We start from the raw sequence: 18,096 nt of genomic DNA, 5'->3' as shown, positions 1-18,096 counted from the left end.
TGACACTTTCAGAGCAAATTTCAAGGATTTATAGACTTCTCTTTATGACAGAGAGAAATGCTGTATCCAAATGTTTCAAGCAGCATGTTAGCAGCCGCTCAAATACATTGCTTTATGCCAACTTAAAATTGGTACGGACCCGAGCTCTGGTTAATTAACACTTGTTTAATCCCTTTTTCCAGTTGGCACCGCTGTAAATTTAGAATTCACTTCCTTATATACCATATTTTCCGCACTATAAGCCGCAACGGACTATAAGGCGCATTAAGTGAAACAAAACGTGTACCACACAAAATCTCTTCCGTCAGCACAACCATAAATAATCCTTATATAAAGTGCACTGGATTATAAATCGCACTGTCGTTTTTGGAGAAAATTAAAGGCTTTTAAGTGCGCCTTATAGTGTGGAAAATACGGTATATGTGCATGAAGTTGCTGTTCGTATGTGTTTACTGACCCAGAGTTGGTCAAAAGCACTTCGACCGCTGTATAAATGCTGTACTTAGTAGGCCTACTGTTTTACACTTCCCTCATGAGGATAGACACTTTTTTCTTGGTGGAAAATGAAGGAAATCCCTGCGTTGAACATGATACTGTGGTTATAATTGTAGAGTTGTGCTTATAAAGGCCTGGATACACTCTGAGCTAAGACTGAAGATTAAACTTGTTATTCTAATAATAACGTTACTCAACTTGGCGATTGTATTACAACATTTTAAGACAATAGCTTCAAGAAAACGATCACACTAAGCCTCTTATAGTGGCTTAAACACAGCTCAATTTGCTGCCTGCTGAAGAAATAATGTCAAACCCTTGTGAGAAATCGTACAAGTCTAGACTGATCTGTGTTACACGTGGACTGCTCGTAGCCTTAAGGCAGACTCACGGGCCCCGGCACGAAACGGCACACTGCCTTCAGTCACACTGGCTTTCACGACGACCCACACAAAGCCCCAAACACACACCGCGGGACGACACACCGCGGGACGACACACACCGGGACGACACACACCGGGACCGCTGGAGGCTTTGGCCAGTACACAACAGTGAGCCAGAGGTGCAACTGCAGCATTAAGTCAGATAAGATCTACAAGGAGTAAGCCAAGGAGCAGGATCATATGATGTTTTTAATACTGGTTGAGCTTTTATTATCTTTCCAAACATGGCTTCTTTTTGAATGTGTCCTTGAAAGCTCAAAGTGTGGTGAAATAAGCAAAACAAAAAGCTGTCAAGTGTAATATGACTGTTTGGGGTTTTCCATAAGCTTTAAATTGGAATAAATGTTAAATACTCTTACTTTTCCGTTTGTCCACTTTGTCCTGTGGTTTTTTAATGTTTTTTTGGTTAGTTTTTGGGATGCTTTTGGCCAGTTTTCCATTAGTTTACTTCCTGTGAACATGCTTCTGCTTCTCTATATTGACCAACGGCTGTTTCATTGTTTGATTTTTTAACTTTCTGCGGGTAAAATCAACTATTTCCGTGAGATTGTTGGGCTGTTGTGATTTTGGGCGTCACAAAAATAAATCACTTGAATGTTAAGGGCTGTGATTTAGGTGAAGAGGTACAAATGGAGGAGGAGGACAATAAGACAAAGGGTTCTCTTTGGCCCCGTTCTCCAGGTCAAGTATAACCGTGAAAGCCCATGGTTGATGAGCTCCGTCCATTTCTAAATATTGACTAAGCAGATGAATGACATCAAAACGATCATTGCCATGGTCTATTCATCTATACATTGTCGACAGTGTAGAGAGTTTCCCATGTTTTTTGTGTTTCTTGAATGCCACACTGCGACATACTGCTTCGCCCCGTCACAGTTTGTAACTCTCCTGAACCTTGACTAAATGTGACCTCTGACCTCAAGAGTCGTGCTGTGAACTCACATTGGGCCTTGGATGCCACGACAGGGAAGAGAAAGAGGACAGTTCACTACATTCTGCCCTCGGTCCCTCAGTCAACATCTACTGCCCAGCACAGGAGGTGTATTCAGAGCCAGGAAGAGGGCCTGACCAACCCCATCATCACTGTAACAAATGCTCAAGCTAATTATTTCATTTATTCATCTATCTGTGTGTACCACAGTTAAGAAAACAAAAAAGAAGAAGAGTACACTATAATTATTATCAAAAATGTCGATTTGGAGAGATTGCCAAATTGATTAGGGTTATCAAAATACTAAAACTAGTAATGAAACTAGATTCTCATTTGAACAAGTATCAGAATTGAAAATAATAATACTACATTCTACAAATTAGACAAAGTTGTGTCTTTTGGATTTTGATATTTGTATTGGGTAATACTGATTCTGTGTTGAGTCTGAAATGTTCAACTCTAAATTTGATCCATATTTTTTTGTAGCTTTGGTCAGGACAGCGCATGTTAATGAACATTCATGATATACATGACGTAAACTCGCCGGATTGTAGACATGGGCTGATTTTCATCCTTGCACTGCCTTCACTCTCACAACACGCTCTCATTCATACACAAGCGTGCTCTTGCTCATGTTTCAGTGGTAGTGGAAACTGGAGCACCAGGAGAAAACCTGGGGAGAACATGCAAACCCCACACAGAAACCATGCCTGGAACCGAACTCAGGACCTTCTTGCTGTGAAGCGAGAGTGCTAACATGTTCTGTGAGGTAAGACAAGACACACAGCTTCAAATAATCAGACTAAATAATAAAACAATAGTCTGTGATCAAATAAAAAGTGAAAGAGGAGTTTCACCATCTCAAATAAATGATCAGCTGGTCAAAGATTACACAATATTTCATTTGATAGTGTAATTCCCTGATAAAGTCATTGTATTATTATGACAACGTAAACAAAATCATCAGTAAAATGTCTAGAAACAAATGTTGGGAGTTTATCTTCTCGCTCCAGCTGCGTGACATTATAATCCACCTCCTTTTGCTGAGAGGCATAAGCTTATCTGGTGAAGCGAGCTGTGCGTGAAAGCACTGTGGGTTAAAGAGTGTTTGGTTTAATGCGATCACAGAGTCATGTCCGGGTTATCACAATACCACCAGTGAACGTGCACATTAAGGTCTGTCAACGAGACGTCACCATGTGGAATTACAGTGTTGTAAGGATTATTGTGAGAAGAAATACAATCATGAAATTATGACGACGGCAAAATCCTTCATTTTTTACATTCACATTGTCCATTCCTGTGACCAGCTTAATGAAATCAAACTTTCAAACAACGGCACTCAAATTACCTGATAAAAATGCACTGAAAGCTTATTATTTTGATGATTTATTGAATTTAAATCACTAAACTTTCCTTCCTTCTCTCTAGTTGTTGCGATGATATACTTTATAATCACAATTAACCAAATCATCTCGACATTCCTAGTCTAAAAAGTGGATACCGCATACGTTTCACATCTTGCTCGAGTTTTTCCCACATTCAGCCTTGTTTTGGCTGCGCGCTAACAAAGGATGAGGTAAACCAGAGCAACAGATGTGCTTGTGGTTGATTTTATTGCGATGCACAGTGTTGCAGGACATGCCTTTTCTTTACCAGGGCTGTGTAATGATGACACTGGCCTCCTCCGCACTCCTTTTGGATTCCAGGCATGTGACGGCGCTGCTCTCGCCCCGGCAGACAACATGCCCGGGCAATTGTGGGCCCATATCTGCAGGGCTTTATACAGTGACTAAACCGGGACGCTTCATTGGACGGACGATAGGAAAGATGTAGGATGATGGCAACAATGAACACCGAACAAGCGCAACAACAACTGATCTAACAGCCTGTACCAATTATTTACAGGAATATGGCAAAATCATAGAAGATCGTATGGCTAATGCCTGTGTGTTACCATGGGTTACCTCTGTAGATCATCGAAATACATGCAAACTGCTGACTTTTAATCTAATTTGTTGTTGTTGGTACACATTCAATGTCTCTTAACTACTGTAGTTGCAAGAACAAGCAACAGTCACCACATTTTGGAAGACAAGTCTGTTACACATGCGAGTCTTTAAGTTTGGAACTTTAGGTGCACAACGTCAGACATAAAGAGGAGACGCGGCGTTCAATGGTAAAGCCATCGATCACTCGGCATCAAGCTTCTCCTGGATCTGATGCCAGTTCCTTGTATTAGCAGACGTTAGCATTAGCCAAAGTAGAGATTTATGATTTCCTAATGTTATTGGTGACTGTGTTAGTGACCACCTTTTTAAAATGGGGCTTGGCTTCAACATTATTTGTATGTACTGGAAAGTTACGTATGGTACAATCTCACACAATTGTTCGCGTTGTAGCAACAGGAAAATCTAGAGAATGTTTAATCTATGTGACACGCCACCTCCCGAGATGCTCTGCCTGGATGTTCCACTGTACGGCATAAAACTTCCCACCAATGTTACTCAAGGTAAAAAATGGATTCGATGGAAGCTCTTAGTCAGCCACTTGTAATGACACTTTAATAGTTTAATTGCAATGTAAAACAGACTGCAAACACACACAAACCCTGTGTTTTACAACCTACGATTTGGCAGTAAATTCAGCTAATATAGAGTCTTAGAACCACTTTTTCCCATCTGTAGTTGCCTCTGAATCAAACAGAGCTACAAAACCGCTCTAGGTCTAGATTTGTTTTCTTGCCATTCCTCTTTCTCACCTCTTAAACTTCCTGAAATGGCATCTCCTCCCGCATCAAACAGATTTCTGAAGGTCACTCCGCCTCTGATCCGCTGACCAATGACGTCCGCGGCCCCACCTCCCATTCACAAACGCAGCTTCCTGCCCTACATTCGGCTAACGCTCTGACCCACTCTACTGATCTGCCCCCGCGGAGATGCACTTCCTCCCCGTATCCATGACGTCACGTATCTCCGACGGCCGTCTGTTTCCTCTTCCTGTCAGCAGCAGACCCTTTTAAACCAGCATGTGTGGCCGCCCTATTCTCAGCGCATTAGATCGTTCTCTAGATTGGCTAAAACCGTGCCTCCTCTTGACAAATTACAGGCCATCTCAATACGCTATTCTTGCAAGTGCTTATTTGTGGAGACCCTCGAGAGAAGCAGTTCCTTTCTCAGGGCTCGAGAGCGCAGAGTACTGTAAATAATGATGGTGGAGCACATAGCGTGCAGGCAGCGAGCAGCAGGTGATCGAAACAAGTGGGGTTTATTTAGGAGAAGTTGTAAAGTTGAACAAATTGGGGCATCCCATGGAGGAACGGAGTCGGCCAACTGAGTTATTGGCAAGACGCTTGAGGTTATCGTAAAATGGAGCAGAAATTCCAATCCGTGCTCAGCTTATTAACTTTTATTTAAGCTTTCCCTTCCATGGCGTTCAGCATCTGCATCTGATCACGTTCACACAAGCGTTTGATGTAAGGTAAAGCAAAACTCTACCAAAGTATAGCATGTTTCGTCAAAATCGCATCGACTAAATATTTTAAAATAACACCAACGTCCTCCACCTGACAGACACTTACAGTTTTTGTGTGTGTTTTCAAATTAAAAAGGAAAAGTTACATATCATTTATCTTAATCTTCTTTTTGTTTACATGACTGACAAAAATATAGATATTACAATACTTTCTATTTCTCATTTAATGCAAAATATCCAAGTATAACACTATATGTATTAAATGTAAATGTATTCTGTTTTGACCTGTTAAAATGACAGATTGATGGTATTTTATTGTTACTGTGATATTTTTACACCCAATGCTCATTCCATTTCTTCTTTTTTTCATTGCTCTACCAAGTTTTACCACGGCACTCGACACTCATCCCTGAGCTGATGCATTGGTCAAGATTAATAGCTAAAAATGTGAATTACAGTGTTTTTGAGCATTAAAATAGTAAGAAATCCATACACAATCCTTAATAATGCTGTTCCACGTCCCCTGAATAACTGAACAAACCACTCGATCTGCCCGCTCCAGCGCAACAGAAACAGCACCATCCCGAAAAGATCCTCTGCACTCGCACAATCGGCCTTTTCATGTTTAACTCTCAGGCAGTGGATTCAACCTACAGACAGTGTGAAACTGTCTGGAGATATTCATAACTTCACTCGAAACTTAAAAAAGCACATTCTGATCATGAAGAGTGCTAACATCAGCCAAGTTAGATGTATTTTGTATAACTTTATGAACTAACTTTGTCACTTTTAGGAAATCATCTAATGCTTTCGTAAATGTGGAGATTTTTAGTGTGTTTTACTGAGTTTAATGTTAATAATGACATGTAATGTGTTGTAATTGTACTGAGATTTGTACTTTTTATCACTGTTGTATTCACCTGCTGCAGATGGAAAGCAGCAGGAGCTAAATCTGGTGCAGATCTTTTCTTTTGTACATGAAATGCAATTTAAAATAATAACAGATGAGAGAACATGGTGAATAGGTGTACGTATGCTAACGCTAACACCTTCAGCTACATGACGCACATACAGAACTGTGGTAAGTGTCTGGTATGTTAACGTAACATATTCACAGTTATTCAGAGAACTATAGCATAAAGAACATGCTAACAAGTTTACCAAAGCATCAGTTTTACCCCAAATCAAAGAGGAAGTGCAGATTCTTCTTCTATGTTGCTTAGAGCCTTGAGCGCCCTCCTGCGGTTGCCAGCGTCAAAGTAAAAGTCGTAAAAGTCGCCCGGCCAAAACTACAAAAATGGTCTTATAGTCCGGAAAATACGGTATACAGAATTTTGTGAATAGAAAAACGTCTGTGAAAACAATAATAACCATAATCGCCGCTGTGTAACTTATGATCTATTGTGTCTTGTCAGTGTCTTGAGGTATGTTTCATTTCTTCGAGCACTTCTACATTCATCCTTCATTTGCGGTGAGTTGAGCTGTCTGGGTTTGCACATCGTCCCTGCTTCATGTCGACCACAGTCATTAGGCTGTCAGAGAAAGCCTTTCAGAGCCATTAGGCCAATTTAAAATGCAGGGAGTCTCCACAGTCAAAGAAGTGAGTTACTGCATTGCACCTACTCACCTGCAGTATTTGAGGCTGTTTGATGCACCTTTACCATCTTCAACCTCAGCTCAGATAACCACAACCTCAAGGCCCTTTTGAGGTGGGAGCAGCTGCGATCGTGTGATTAAGTCCATCGCTTTTTGAAAAATGTTACATGATCTGCAAATATGACAAATGTATGATAAATGTAAAATTCCATGTCGAGTTTACGTATTTGAACGTGATCCTGACAGATATTTCTTTGAATGTCCAAATTACTGGTGCGTTTGGTCACACCTTTATGCACTTAAGGGGTGTCATCAAAAAAAGGCGCTTTGTCTTTGAATAAATGATATATGTTGCATGAAGGGGTGGGCAATATTGACCAAAATGTAAACCTCTGTATTTTTCCCCTCGTCTCTGTAAATGTCTTGGTTGAGGTTCAAAAGGTGAAGGGAGCGTCAAATTAACCACACACTTGTTTGGGGGATTACACATCTGTCTCTCTTTGTGGTCATAGTCTTAATTACTGTGGCAAAGGAGTGTAGATTTCCAGGAAAAAAATATGAAAATGTTCCCATGGGAAGCTTGGGAATTTTGAAAAATGTCTAAATGCTTAAACATTATCATATTTTGGCAGATTTTTTAGCTGAATGTCCATTTTTGTCCTGTCTATAACCTCCAACTGTATGTATACAATAAGGGAGTGTCTGCAGTGCCCCCTCCCAGGAATGAGGCCCATAACTGTGTGAAACGATGTACACACAAATATACAGAGCAGTATTTCTCTGGTGTTTTAAAGCAGTTTTAAAGTGTTTTGCAGTGTGTCTGAACCGTGTCAGGTCTCACTGACTTAAATCCTGATCATTCCACTGCTCTTTGGAACCACTTTTTAACTTGTTGGTGATTTATGTTTTGTTTGTCAAGTCTCCAAACTGTCATTTGTTTTGTCTGATCCCAAAGACATTTTCATCTGCGATCAGATGAAACGGATCTTTATCAGTTTGAGAACAGAACACCTGAGACAAATACAACACCATGTGACAGAAACAGAACAAGTCGATCCCTTTTCTGGACGCCTGAAGCATCTTCCTCATGGAGCCTTAATGATTACGTCTGGCAATGATGTCTTTTATTAAGGCTGTTACTCTTGACTGTGATAGTGAAAGCACAAATATTGATGTGTATGTCCATAAATTCAGCTGTTTAGGCTTCTCCTTGTCAAGGGACTATACTTCAGAAGTGTTAACACCCTGTTTATTCCCATTATGTCCCATAACCGAGCATTACTTCACATACATTGCTGAGCATTCGTATTGACATATTGATTAAAAAAAGGACAGAGTTGTGTAACTATAGTTTAAATTATAGCCAATATACAGAATATGTTTTGACTTCAATGTCTAAATCATTTTCAATGTGAAGCAGCTTGTTTGAGAAGCTTGACTTTATAATGCTCTGAGCCGAAGTGTACAAAGTCAAGAAACACTTCAGATTGAAAATGACTTTGGGATGGAAGTCGAAACATCTTGATTTAAAAAACATTGTCCGGATTACTACCATTGAAACCTTTAATTACAAATCCCTCCTGGACCAATGAGGGCTTACACCATGTGCTCAAAATTCTAAAATTCTATTCAAAATTTAGCATTTCCACAACAATCAACTCAACAATCTGATTGCAAATAAACAGTTTTAGAGAGAAGAAAGAGCCGCTTAAGCACTTAATAACACTAAGATGATCCGCTGAATTCAATACAATTAAAAGTTAATAATGACCAGCTAATGCTAAGACAGAGACATGTACAGAGTCGGATCACTGCAAACGAGACACGACAGCTGAATAATTTAGCACTAAGCCGGGGTCGAAGTTCAAAGTTCAGAGACCAGACCACGATGCGCGGGGCTGTTTGGTGGGACTGCGCTCCTCCTTTTTTTTCTTCATTTTTCATATTTCAGCCGGCGGAGGACAGAGGCTTGACTCAGGCGGCGGTCGGACAAAGGCCCCACAGTCAAGACTCCCATTATTCAGATCTGCCCCAACGACTCGTGTGAGATCACCGCGCAGCTATGTCCCCCGCACAGGACACGGCTGTGCCCGAGACGCTGTTCTGTGAAGTGGAAGTGCTGCCTTACATGATGCGAAGATAATAAGCACATCCTCGTGAGACCGAACAGCGCTTTGTCCCGCGCCGGCGTCGGGGCCATAATGACATTCGGTCTTATTACTTTTTCGCACATTCAACGAAAACCAAATAACAAAAGCGTTTCAAAAGCGCTTGGAGATATTTCTTTATTTGATTAAGGCGGGCACATCGTGTTTACCTCTGTCTGCACAAAACAACAAGTCGTTTATCTATCAGAGGCAGTAAATCGGGCTGCAACTTATTTCAAACAATCATTTCCACACTGCCTTGTATTACTTTCCAACTAAATACTTCTCAAATATTGGCATTTTCTTTAATAAAACCTCTTTTTCGATCCCAGGACATTTGTTGCAGTCTGTTTATGGTTAATAAATGTATAGATTATTAATTATCCATCGATTATTTCAATTGATTTGATAAGTTTTACGTAATTGTGGATTTAAAGGACATTTCTAAGGTCTAAAGGCAAAGCGCTCTCTGGTTTTTATTCATTTGTGGGTCAGAGCAATACAAACTTTCACCTTGAAACAACTAAACCGTCCAAACTTCACCTGAAGACGTTTTATTATTTAATTCCATAAACTTGCATGCATAGAAAGGTCGTTTCACCAAACTTTCTTGTACTTAACAAGATTTTGACGAATTGTACGGGAGGATTTGTTCATTGTGAATTGTAAGCCGGATTGATCAAAGGTTTAACTCTAAAACAATAGGCAAGATTAGGTTATATCATGCACATTTAGATCTGGTTTACTAAAATACTGACAAAATGTAACAAGAAATATGTGCAAATGTGGCAATTTTACACATACATGCCTTTTTTAAGTATAATGTTAATACAAAATTGAATAAAAGCTTTCCTTATGTAAGTAAACTATAGACGTTTCATATTGATACCTCTAAATTCTTTCTTTTTCTTTTATTTCTTATTCACCTGTCTCGCCTTGACAACAACAACAACACATCTTTCCTCTGTGTTTTGACATAACGTAACCGTAAAAAGTGTGGTCTTAAGTCTCATCCGGTTTTAAAACCACGGTCAGTCTTAAGTACAAAAGCGTAAGTGTCGCGGTGCCACATTGTCCCGTTACACAAATCCACTGTCTCCATGGAAACCCAAAACATTCTGCAGGCCATGTCCAGCACACACGCTCACACGCACACACACGCACACGCACACGCACACACTAACATAAGCAGTGTGGATCGGAGCTGTGTGAAATGGAGCCGTGTCCCTGTCGCTGTGGGTTAAGGAGGGGAATTCCGCGTTTTACACTGAAGCTGCTGCATAATTATCCACGATTTACTGCTCGTGCATGACAGGACGCACGCATGCATCAGCTTTAATACAGAGCACGGTATGTATCAGCGTTAACGTGTCTGAAAATGTCAACAATGCTCGTGGAAAAAAAGGTGAAAACATTAACTTTTGAACTCTGAGCAGAAGAAAACATCTTACGAGTGGGTGGACGGTTAAGGATCGTTCTGCTGCAAAAGACAGCGAGTCATTTATGATGATTAACTGGTAATTATAGATGTATCAGGCAAATATTTGCACTTGCACTGTCTCAACTCTCAGCCTTAAATCTCTGGTTGATATTTTGGTAAAGACGTTTAGCTCGATTTGAACGCTTTAGTGCGATGAAGGTGCAGCACAAAATGTCACTACAGAGCTGTCTTTTGGGTTTGCAGTAAAATGTGGTTTTGCAGCAATTTTAGATCAATTTTCGAGATGCTCGCAGCGTTTTAAATATGTATTCACTCTCCGTACTCTGTGGGGGAAATGTGTTACTCCTGAACCTGAATAAAGAAGTAGTTTTATTGCCATTGTCAGTGAACACAATTCACCAACTAGGAACTTGCTTCAGCGATAGGTGAAAGAGAAAACAATCGATAACAACAGTAAAATATGCAATATGATAAAAGAAGGCGTGCATAATAATTAAGGAGTTTACTGAGATCAATCTAGACTTTGAAACGCACCACATTGTTCATTAAGGGAGTCACAAGTCAGAGAATTTGTGTCATTCTCATATATAAGTCGGATTGTTTCAGTAAGGGCATCTTGTATAAATGATATCTATATATATGTACATAAGACTGACAATGATCACTCCATAAGGTAAAAGTCAAAAGGAAAGCTAGAACGATGCAATTTCTCCTCCTTTTCCTCATTATGTTCTGTTGCTTTCAATCAACGGAACACTTTTATTTGCCTGATATGATATAAAAAACACTTCAGATGTGATTTCAAATGATCTCAAACAGACAGTATCTTGTAAGAGTCCTGCGTGATGCTTCACAGTAAAATAGATATCCATTGTCCGCACAATCTTTTCCATATGCAACAGTCGGCCGGACAATAGAAGCAATTCATTAAATCTGGGTTAAATGCGAGACGGTCCCAGCACTGCACCTCTGTTGGGACGGTCGCTTCCCTCACACACCCGCCTCCGTCTCAGCTCTCAGACCTGAAGGAAAACAAATGCTTTTTTCCGCACAGCTGCTCTATCTGGCGGAGAAGAAGCTTTTCAAGAAGACGTAACAACTTCTGGGTAAACCCTACGAGATATGCAAAGGCTATGGAGAAAAGGGGAATTAACAAAAACACAGAGATATTAACATTTAAACCAGAAGCCCACGGATTTACAGACACAATATCAATGGGAAAATGGGTTATGTTTGAACTTTATGACCCAGTTCTAATATACTAAGGATTTATCAAACTATTTTTATGTTTTTAAGTGAGTAAAGTCACATCTTTGGTCATGTCAGTCCCAAACACCAAATACTACTTTAAATTGCATCACTATCGCTGTGTGAACCAAGTATAAAACCAGGACAAGCACCGACTTTAAACTGGGACTCAAAAACATTGTATGGAATTAAAATAAATACACAAAAACAGCTTAAATCCTTACGTATTTTGAGTATATAGAGAGAATGGACCTAAAAACACCCATTCATTGTCTTGTTTTTTGTAATCTACAGTAATCACAACAAAACATCTGCAGCAACAACATTCAAAAGTCACTGGTTTATTACTACAAAGTCCATGAGCTCCAAATGAGCATCTTGTATTTATTTCCCAGTAATCTGATACACAATGGTCAGACGGCTGACTCGGTAAGCTCTTATATAAACACGGCAAGGTGCCCCCCAGGGACGGGCCATGGCTCCGTGTGTTTTCACCTGCGGTTAACCCAAACGTCAGCCTCACACTCACTAAAGCATGGATCCTGTGTGCTCAGACAGGCCGCACTGACAGACGAGGACGACTCGAGACTTCCTCCAAGGATGCTTTGTAAAAACAACAGCAAATGCATTTCCTCCAAACACTAGGCACTTCAGGAAACTTCTTACTCCCAGGATAAAGCACAGACATACAGTTTAAACTTACACCGTGGAACTTCTGTGCAACCTGCTTGACTCTATAGAGATATTGCTTTGCCTGGAATATTAGCATTGGCGTTATTGACATTGGCCTTATTTGCATTGGCGTTATTAGCATCCACAGTGTAGCATTAAACATATCCATCTTGCGTGTATTTCATTTTGGGTGATTTTATTGTTCAAAAATACCTTGAAAAACCACAGAAAACGCTCTTGCTGGGAGTGGGCTTGTCCCTCAACAACTTGCTGTCTGTAACTTGTGGCTCGTTTCCATGGAGATTGGAAAATGCAATGCCCCGCTGTGGAGCGTTCCAGGCAAAGCGATCCCATAGAGATGAGCAGGTGGCAGAGGACGTTATATGCAGTAGTTTGCCGTTAATATTCAAGTAATAAAAAGGGAAGTTCAGTTAAATTTGAGACATTGGAGCATGAAAAAAGTAACTAAATTAAGCTTTATGCATGTTCCCCAGTTACTGTCACCATCCCAGCTTCAAATTAAAATGGTCATAAAATCCTCTATTGTGATCACTCCCACATGTTCACCTGCTGCACGGTCTCTACTGTGCCAATGTAAGCCACCTACAAGCAGAAACATGCAGCCGTGTGTTATGCAAAGATCACCAAAGCAGCTCAATAAAATACATTTCACATTTTGAAACCCGGTCACGCCTATCATCCACCACAAGCGGAGCAAAAATGTTGTTTTCAATTACAATGTGGGAAAATGTACTCTGCAGGAGGGATAAGCCACACCCATTGACAAGGGTGTTTCTAATAGAGTAAAAACTACAACAACAACAACTTTTGGGCCTGATGTCAATATCAAAAAGTGATCATTTTATATCTTTAATTCGCTGTTATCTGTAATGGTCAACATGGGCATTCATTGAAACATCTACAACAATAAACATCATTCCTGTGAGCATTTCCCTCTAGCAGTTGACAAGTAGTACTGATACCAATAATTATAGAATTCTAGCTTTAGTAGAGGTTGTTTGTTGTATAGTTGTGCTGCTTGTGCAATAGAGAATGTAATTGTAGCAGATGCACAATAAGCACAATAAACCCAAAGCCTGTGTAAATGGAATACAAATCAAAAGTCCTCGGACAGCTTACATTTGGAGCCGTTTGCGTCCATCCCGCTGCAGCCCTGGAGGTTTGAACGCGGTGCCGGTCCATGTGTGAGCGGCGCGAGCGCGGCAGCAGCAGGAGCGTCTCCGGCGTCCAAGTGCGGCGCGCTGCGGGCTCCTTTCCGCGGGGTCCTAGAGCCTGCGCGGCCCTCAACCGTCCCGCAACCATCCCGCAACACTGGGGCCTTCTGCTGGCTTTGATAAACACTTGGGGGGTGGATGGAGTAGAGTTTATGGTTTATGGTTAAACTGGTAAAACCATTCGCCCACCGGTGTGTAAACTTGTGTTATCATCATTAATCATCATTGTTGGACATTTGCTCTTTAATACATAGATCAAAATGTATTGCACTTGAACACAACACAATACAACACAAACATTACTTTTATTAATTTTATCCATTGAAAGGGCAAAGACCATATCAAAATGCAACGTCTAGTTTTAAATATATTTTCAGTGTCATAAACTGATTGATATTAGACTTTTATCATCATAAACATTTGATAAACCTTATTTTAATTTATCGAACATCTTCAATGGCATGGTTCAGGAAGAGGCCACAATAAAAGTATTATGAAAATGTATGCATTCTGTTTCAAATTGCTCGCATAATTGTTTCAGTTTGTAAACTCTATTATTTTCTGTGTAAAAATATCTCTACCATTGCTACACTTGTTTCTATATTGTTTTGTAAATGCAGTTACATTTCTAGGGATCACTGGGGCTCTACTGTACAAAACTGCATGTTTCACTGCACAAAATGTACAAATCTATATGTATTTTATGTCGCAGCAATTTGAATAACAAAAACGGTGAAGCCACTCTTCAAACGATGACCCTTAGTTCTGGACACATCCTTTCAGTCAATAAAGACCTCTTAAGTGTGAGAAAAAAATAACAAAAATACAAATTCGTCCTCTGAGACAACCGCTGTTATGATTTTGGGCGTTATAAAAATGAATTGAATTGATTCAGCCCCAAATGCTCTAAAGCTCACAAAACAAAACATACTAGACCGACAGGTTTTATTTAACATTAAAACATGACTTGATTTAAACTAGGATGTGTCAAATTGTGGGGTAAAAAGCCTGTTTACTTATTACCACTTGATAGAGGCCAGATGTAGGAGCAGAGAACATTCAGCAGGTGGTGGTAAAGAGCCTTTTGCGTCGCCTGCTGATAAAGTGTGAAGGTCTATTACCAGCAGCACACGCGTCACAGGAGAATATGAGCTTATGCATCATAGCCATGTATCTCCACATGTCTGACAAGCCTTTATCTATGTGTGTCGACTCTCTGCTTGTTCTACGTGTCGCCTACGATGCAGAATCATCAATCCTTGCATAAAGAACACAACACACCAAGTTGTTTATTTGTATTTATTTTAGTGATAAAACCATGAATAACAGTATTCAAAAGAAGTCAGCTCTGGTTAATTTATCCTACATTTCCATTCTAGGACTTGATAGCAAGTGAAAATAACCTCTTTAGCTACAAAATATTATTTCAAAACAAAATATTACAACCATGAGAAATCGGTGACTTCAGTCTTCTCCTCTAGAACATGAATCTGATATTGCATTAAGTGCCTGGACTGACTTGTTAGACGTATGGATTGCACAAACTGCACAGTGTACTGGAGTCTAACTAATGGAACCATCACCGTTTACATTGCATTGGAAGTGATTTGCTCTAGTCCGTCAGTGCCTCCTCACTTTGGTTTTCATTCTCATACAAATCAATGCAAATCACACATACATTAACCAACCCACGTAGTAAAGCATCTGTGTAAAATGTAAATACCACTCATGTTTGTCTCATAAATAATATACCGTAGTGTTATAGTCAGTCGTGGCATTGGGTCCTCGCCTTAACAGTTCCACCAAAGTTTCTCCCTCTGGTTTTGCCTCTCTGTCTTGTCCCAAAAAAAAAAATCAATTAGGTCCAAAAACTATTATTAAACCATCTTGAAAAACTTAAGAAATTGCCTTAGCACCTTGTCAACATAAACACCTTAAAATGTACAAAATGTTATAGTTTATCCCCCCCAAAAAAAACTAAAATAAAGCTTTGAATGCAACTACAATGTGCTTATATTTACACATTACACAGTGTTCCTTATTCTCAGTCGGTTGTGGTCGTTTTACTCCGTTACCGGCTTCACCAAAAGCACTTTATTCTAAACGAGGGGGGAACAAAAGCAAAGCCAGGCCATTCTCACACTCACATTAGGCCATTCACTCTGTTAAAGTGTCACGAATCCTCTGCGTCTACATTCTACTCATTCAGATTGCTGGTGCTGCACACTTGGAAATAAGAAACGCAATAAGGCAAAGCCAGAAATCTCCTCTATGCTTCTTCTTTTCGTCACAGGAATCGCCCCCTCGGTCCTTTATGACGGGCCCCGCTCCAGGTCACAAACTGCAGTATCTTTACCATTGCTTACGGGTCACAGTTCATCTGTCTTTGTCTCTAAATGCCGTCGTCCTCCTCTTTTTCCCAGATGTCCACGCTGTATCGAGTGCGGTTTTGGTTCTTTTTTGAAGGAGATCTTGAACAGTCTCTCAGCCATGGCAGTGAAAGTCGGGGAAGTGAATGTAGAGTTTGTTGTGTGTCCTTCGTGTACTTCGTCGTCGAGTCTCTGTCAGTGGTCGTGTTCGTCGTTAAAAGAGTCTGGCCTGCTTCTTCATTTCGTTGCGCTTCCACAAAGCCAGGCGGTCGAACTCCTCGATGGTCATGCCGAACACTTCCACGAACTCTTCCGCAGACAGATAACGCTGAAAGATGCAAACGTACAAAACACATGTGTACAACGGGCTTGTTGTAGTAGTACTAAGTTATAGTAGTAGTAATGATACTATTCAGCATATTAGAATAGTAGAATCTAGAGGTTTGGACTTGTGGGTTTTGACTAGGACTCACGACATATAATATATACATATACATTTTTTAAAAGTATGAGCTGCATTATGTAATTTGGTATAAAAACTTGAAAGGACTTGAAACTTAAAGCACTGGACTTTGACCTGACTTGGACCTGACCTGGACCTGACCTGGACCTGACCTGGACCTGACTTGGACCTGACCTGGACCTGACCTGGACCTGACCTGGACCTGACCTGGACCTGACCTGGACCTGACTTGGACCTGACCTGGACCTGGACTTGGACCTGACTTGCATCTGACTTGCACCTGACCTGGACTTGACTTGGACCTGACTTGCACCTGACATGGACCTGACTTGCACCTGACTTGGACCTGACATGGACCTGACTTGGACCTGACTTGCACCTGACTTGGACCTGACTTGCACCTGACATGGACCTGACTTGGACCTGACTTGGACCTGACTTGCACCTGACTTGGACCTGACTTGCACCTGACATGGACCTGACTTGGACCTGACTTGGACCTGACTTGCAACTGACATGGACCTGACTTGGACCTGACATGGACCTGACATGGATCTGACATGGACCTGACTTGCAACTGACATGGACCTGACATGGACCTGACTTGCACCTGACTTGGACTTGCCTGTCTTTGACTCGAGACTCACTTGAGACCCGCAAAACAAGAAAACACAAGGATTTGGTCCCACCGCTGTTTGAATCCAAGTAAGTACTGGATGTGTGAATATCTTTGCAGTGGTATAAATGATAATAATATCAACTTAACAATAGCAGTGAGTAGCAGGAATAACATGGACAAATACATAATAATACAAGTAATCCATGTAGTAATAGTAGTAGATGAACAATATTTCCGAAAAAGGCTGTTTGGCAGTTATTAAATATTTTGGCTTATACACAAACTGCATATTCCTGACCCATGACTTACCTCAAGCCTGGCTCTGTCCACGTCTTTAGGCAGCTTGTTGCGCCCTCTGGTGGTTACAAGTAGCATTTCATAGGGATAAACCTGGAATAACAGGGAGAACAAACAGCCATGTCTTATCATCTCAAATCATTCATAACTACACCACTTAGATCATCAGTTATGAAACAAACAAGCCATTTCAGCTCAAACATACCTTGTATTCAGCTGTGACGGAAGAAAAAGGAGGGATAGTGTTAGAACAAAGCGTTGAATTTAATTGCCTTAATCTTATGAGGAATACGGCTATTTAAAACTCCTACACAATTACCTTTGTTTCCCCAGGACACTTCACTCGAGCTGTCGTACTGATACTGGTAGCACTCAGCGCTCTGGGGCTGCAGGGAGAAGGAGAAAGGAGCAAGTAATTAACATATTTTAATTTTCTATAAGGTCTTTGGCCAATAATACACACACGTACCCAGAACATAACATGGATTACCTACAGTAATTAGCGTTGGGAAGTAAATAAATATTAATAAAATGCACACATTTTTGATAACTGTTACTTTTTCATCAGAATATAGTCGCTTTCCCTGAAATCAAAGGAATACATTGCAGTATTTGATCATGAAATGTTTGCTTGGACTGCACAGAATTAGTGAGAGGGGGAAATGA

At 40.5% G+C, this 18,096-nt stretch overlaps 2 protein-coding genes across 9 annotated transcripts in view; one reads left to right on the top strand and one right to left on the bottom strand.

Annotated features, from left to right (window-relative positions):
* Positions 1–18,096, top strand: part of ebf1a (EBF transcription factor 1a) — a 311,927-nt gene that overhangs the window by 9,340 nt on the left and 284,491 nt on the right. The window lies entirely within an intron of this gene.
* ablim3 (actin binding LIM protein family, member 3) overlaps positions 14,968–18,096 on the bottom strand; it is a 69,856-nt gene continuing 66,727 nt past the window's right edge. For all 8 annotated transcript variants that reach the window (XM_072439789.1, XM_072439790.1, XM_072439792.1 and 5 more), the window contains 4 exons: positions 17,750–17,816; positions 17,636–17,646; positions 17,443–17,523; positions 14,968–16,379 (listed from right to left, as the gene is read on the bottom strand). In XM_072439789.1, coding sequence (XP_072295890.1) covers positions 16,266–16,379; positions 17,443–17,523; positions 17,636–17,646; positions 17,750–17,816 — 273 coding nt within the window. In that variant the 3' untranslated portion in view covers positions 14,968–16,265. The remainder of the gene's footprint in view (positions 16,380–17,442; positions 17,524–17,635; positions 17,647–17,749; positions 17,817–18,096) is intronic.

The sequence above is a fragment of the Eucyclogobius newberryi genome, unplaced genomic scaffold (genome assembly GCF_026437365.1).
Source record: "Eucyclogobius newberryi isolate DKJ021-1_F unplaced genomic scaffold, fEucNew1.0.hap1 SCAF_11, whole genome shotgun sequence".
NCBI lineage: Eukaryota > Metazoa > Chordata > Actinopteri > Gobiiformes > Gobiidae > Eucyclogobius > Eucyclogobius newberryi.
The sequence above is the reverse complement of the archived record's forward strand: the minus strand, read 5'-3'. Positions and strand labels throughout refer to the sequence as shown.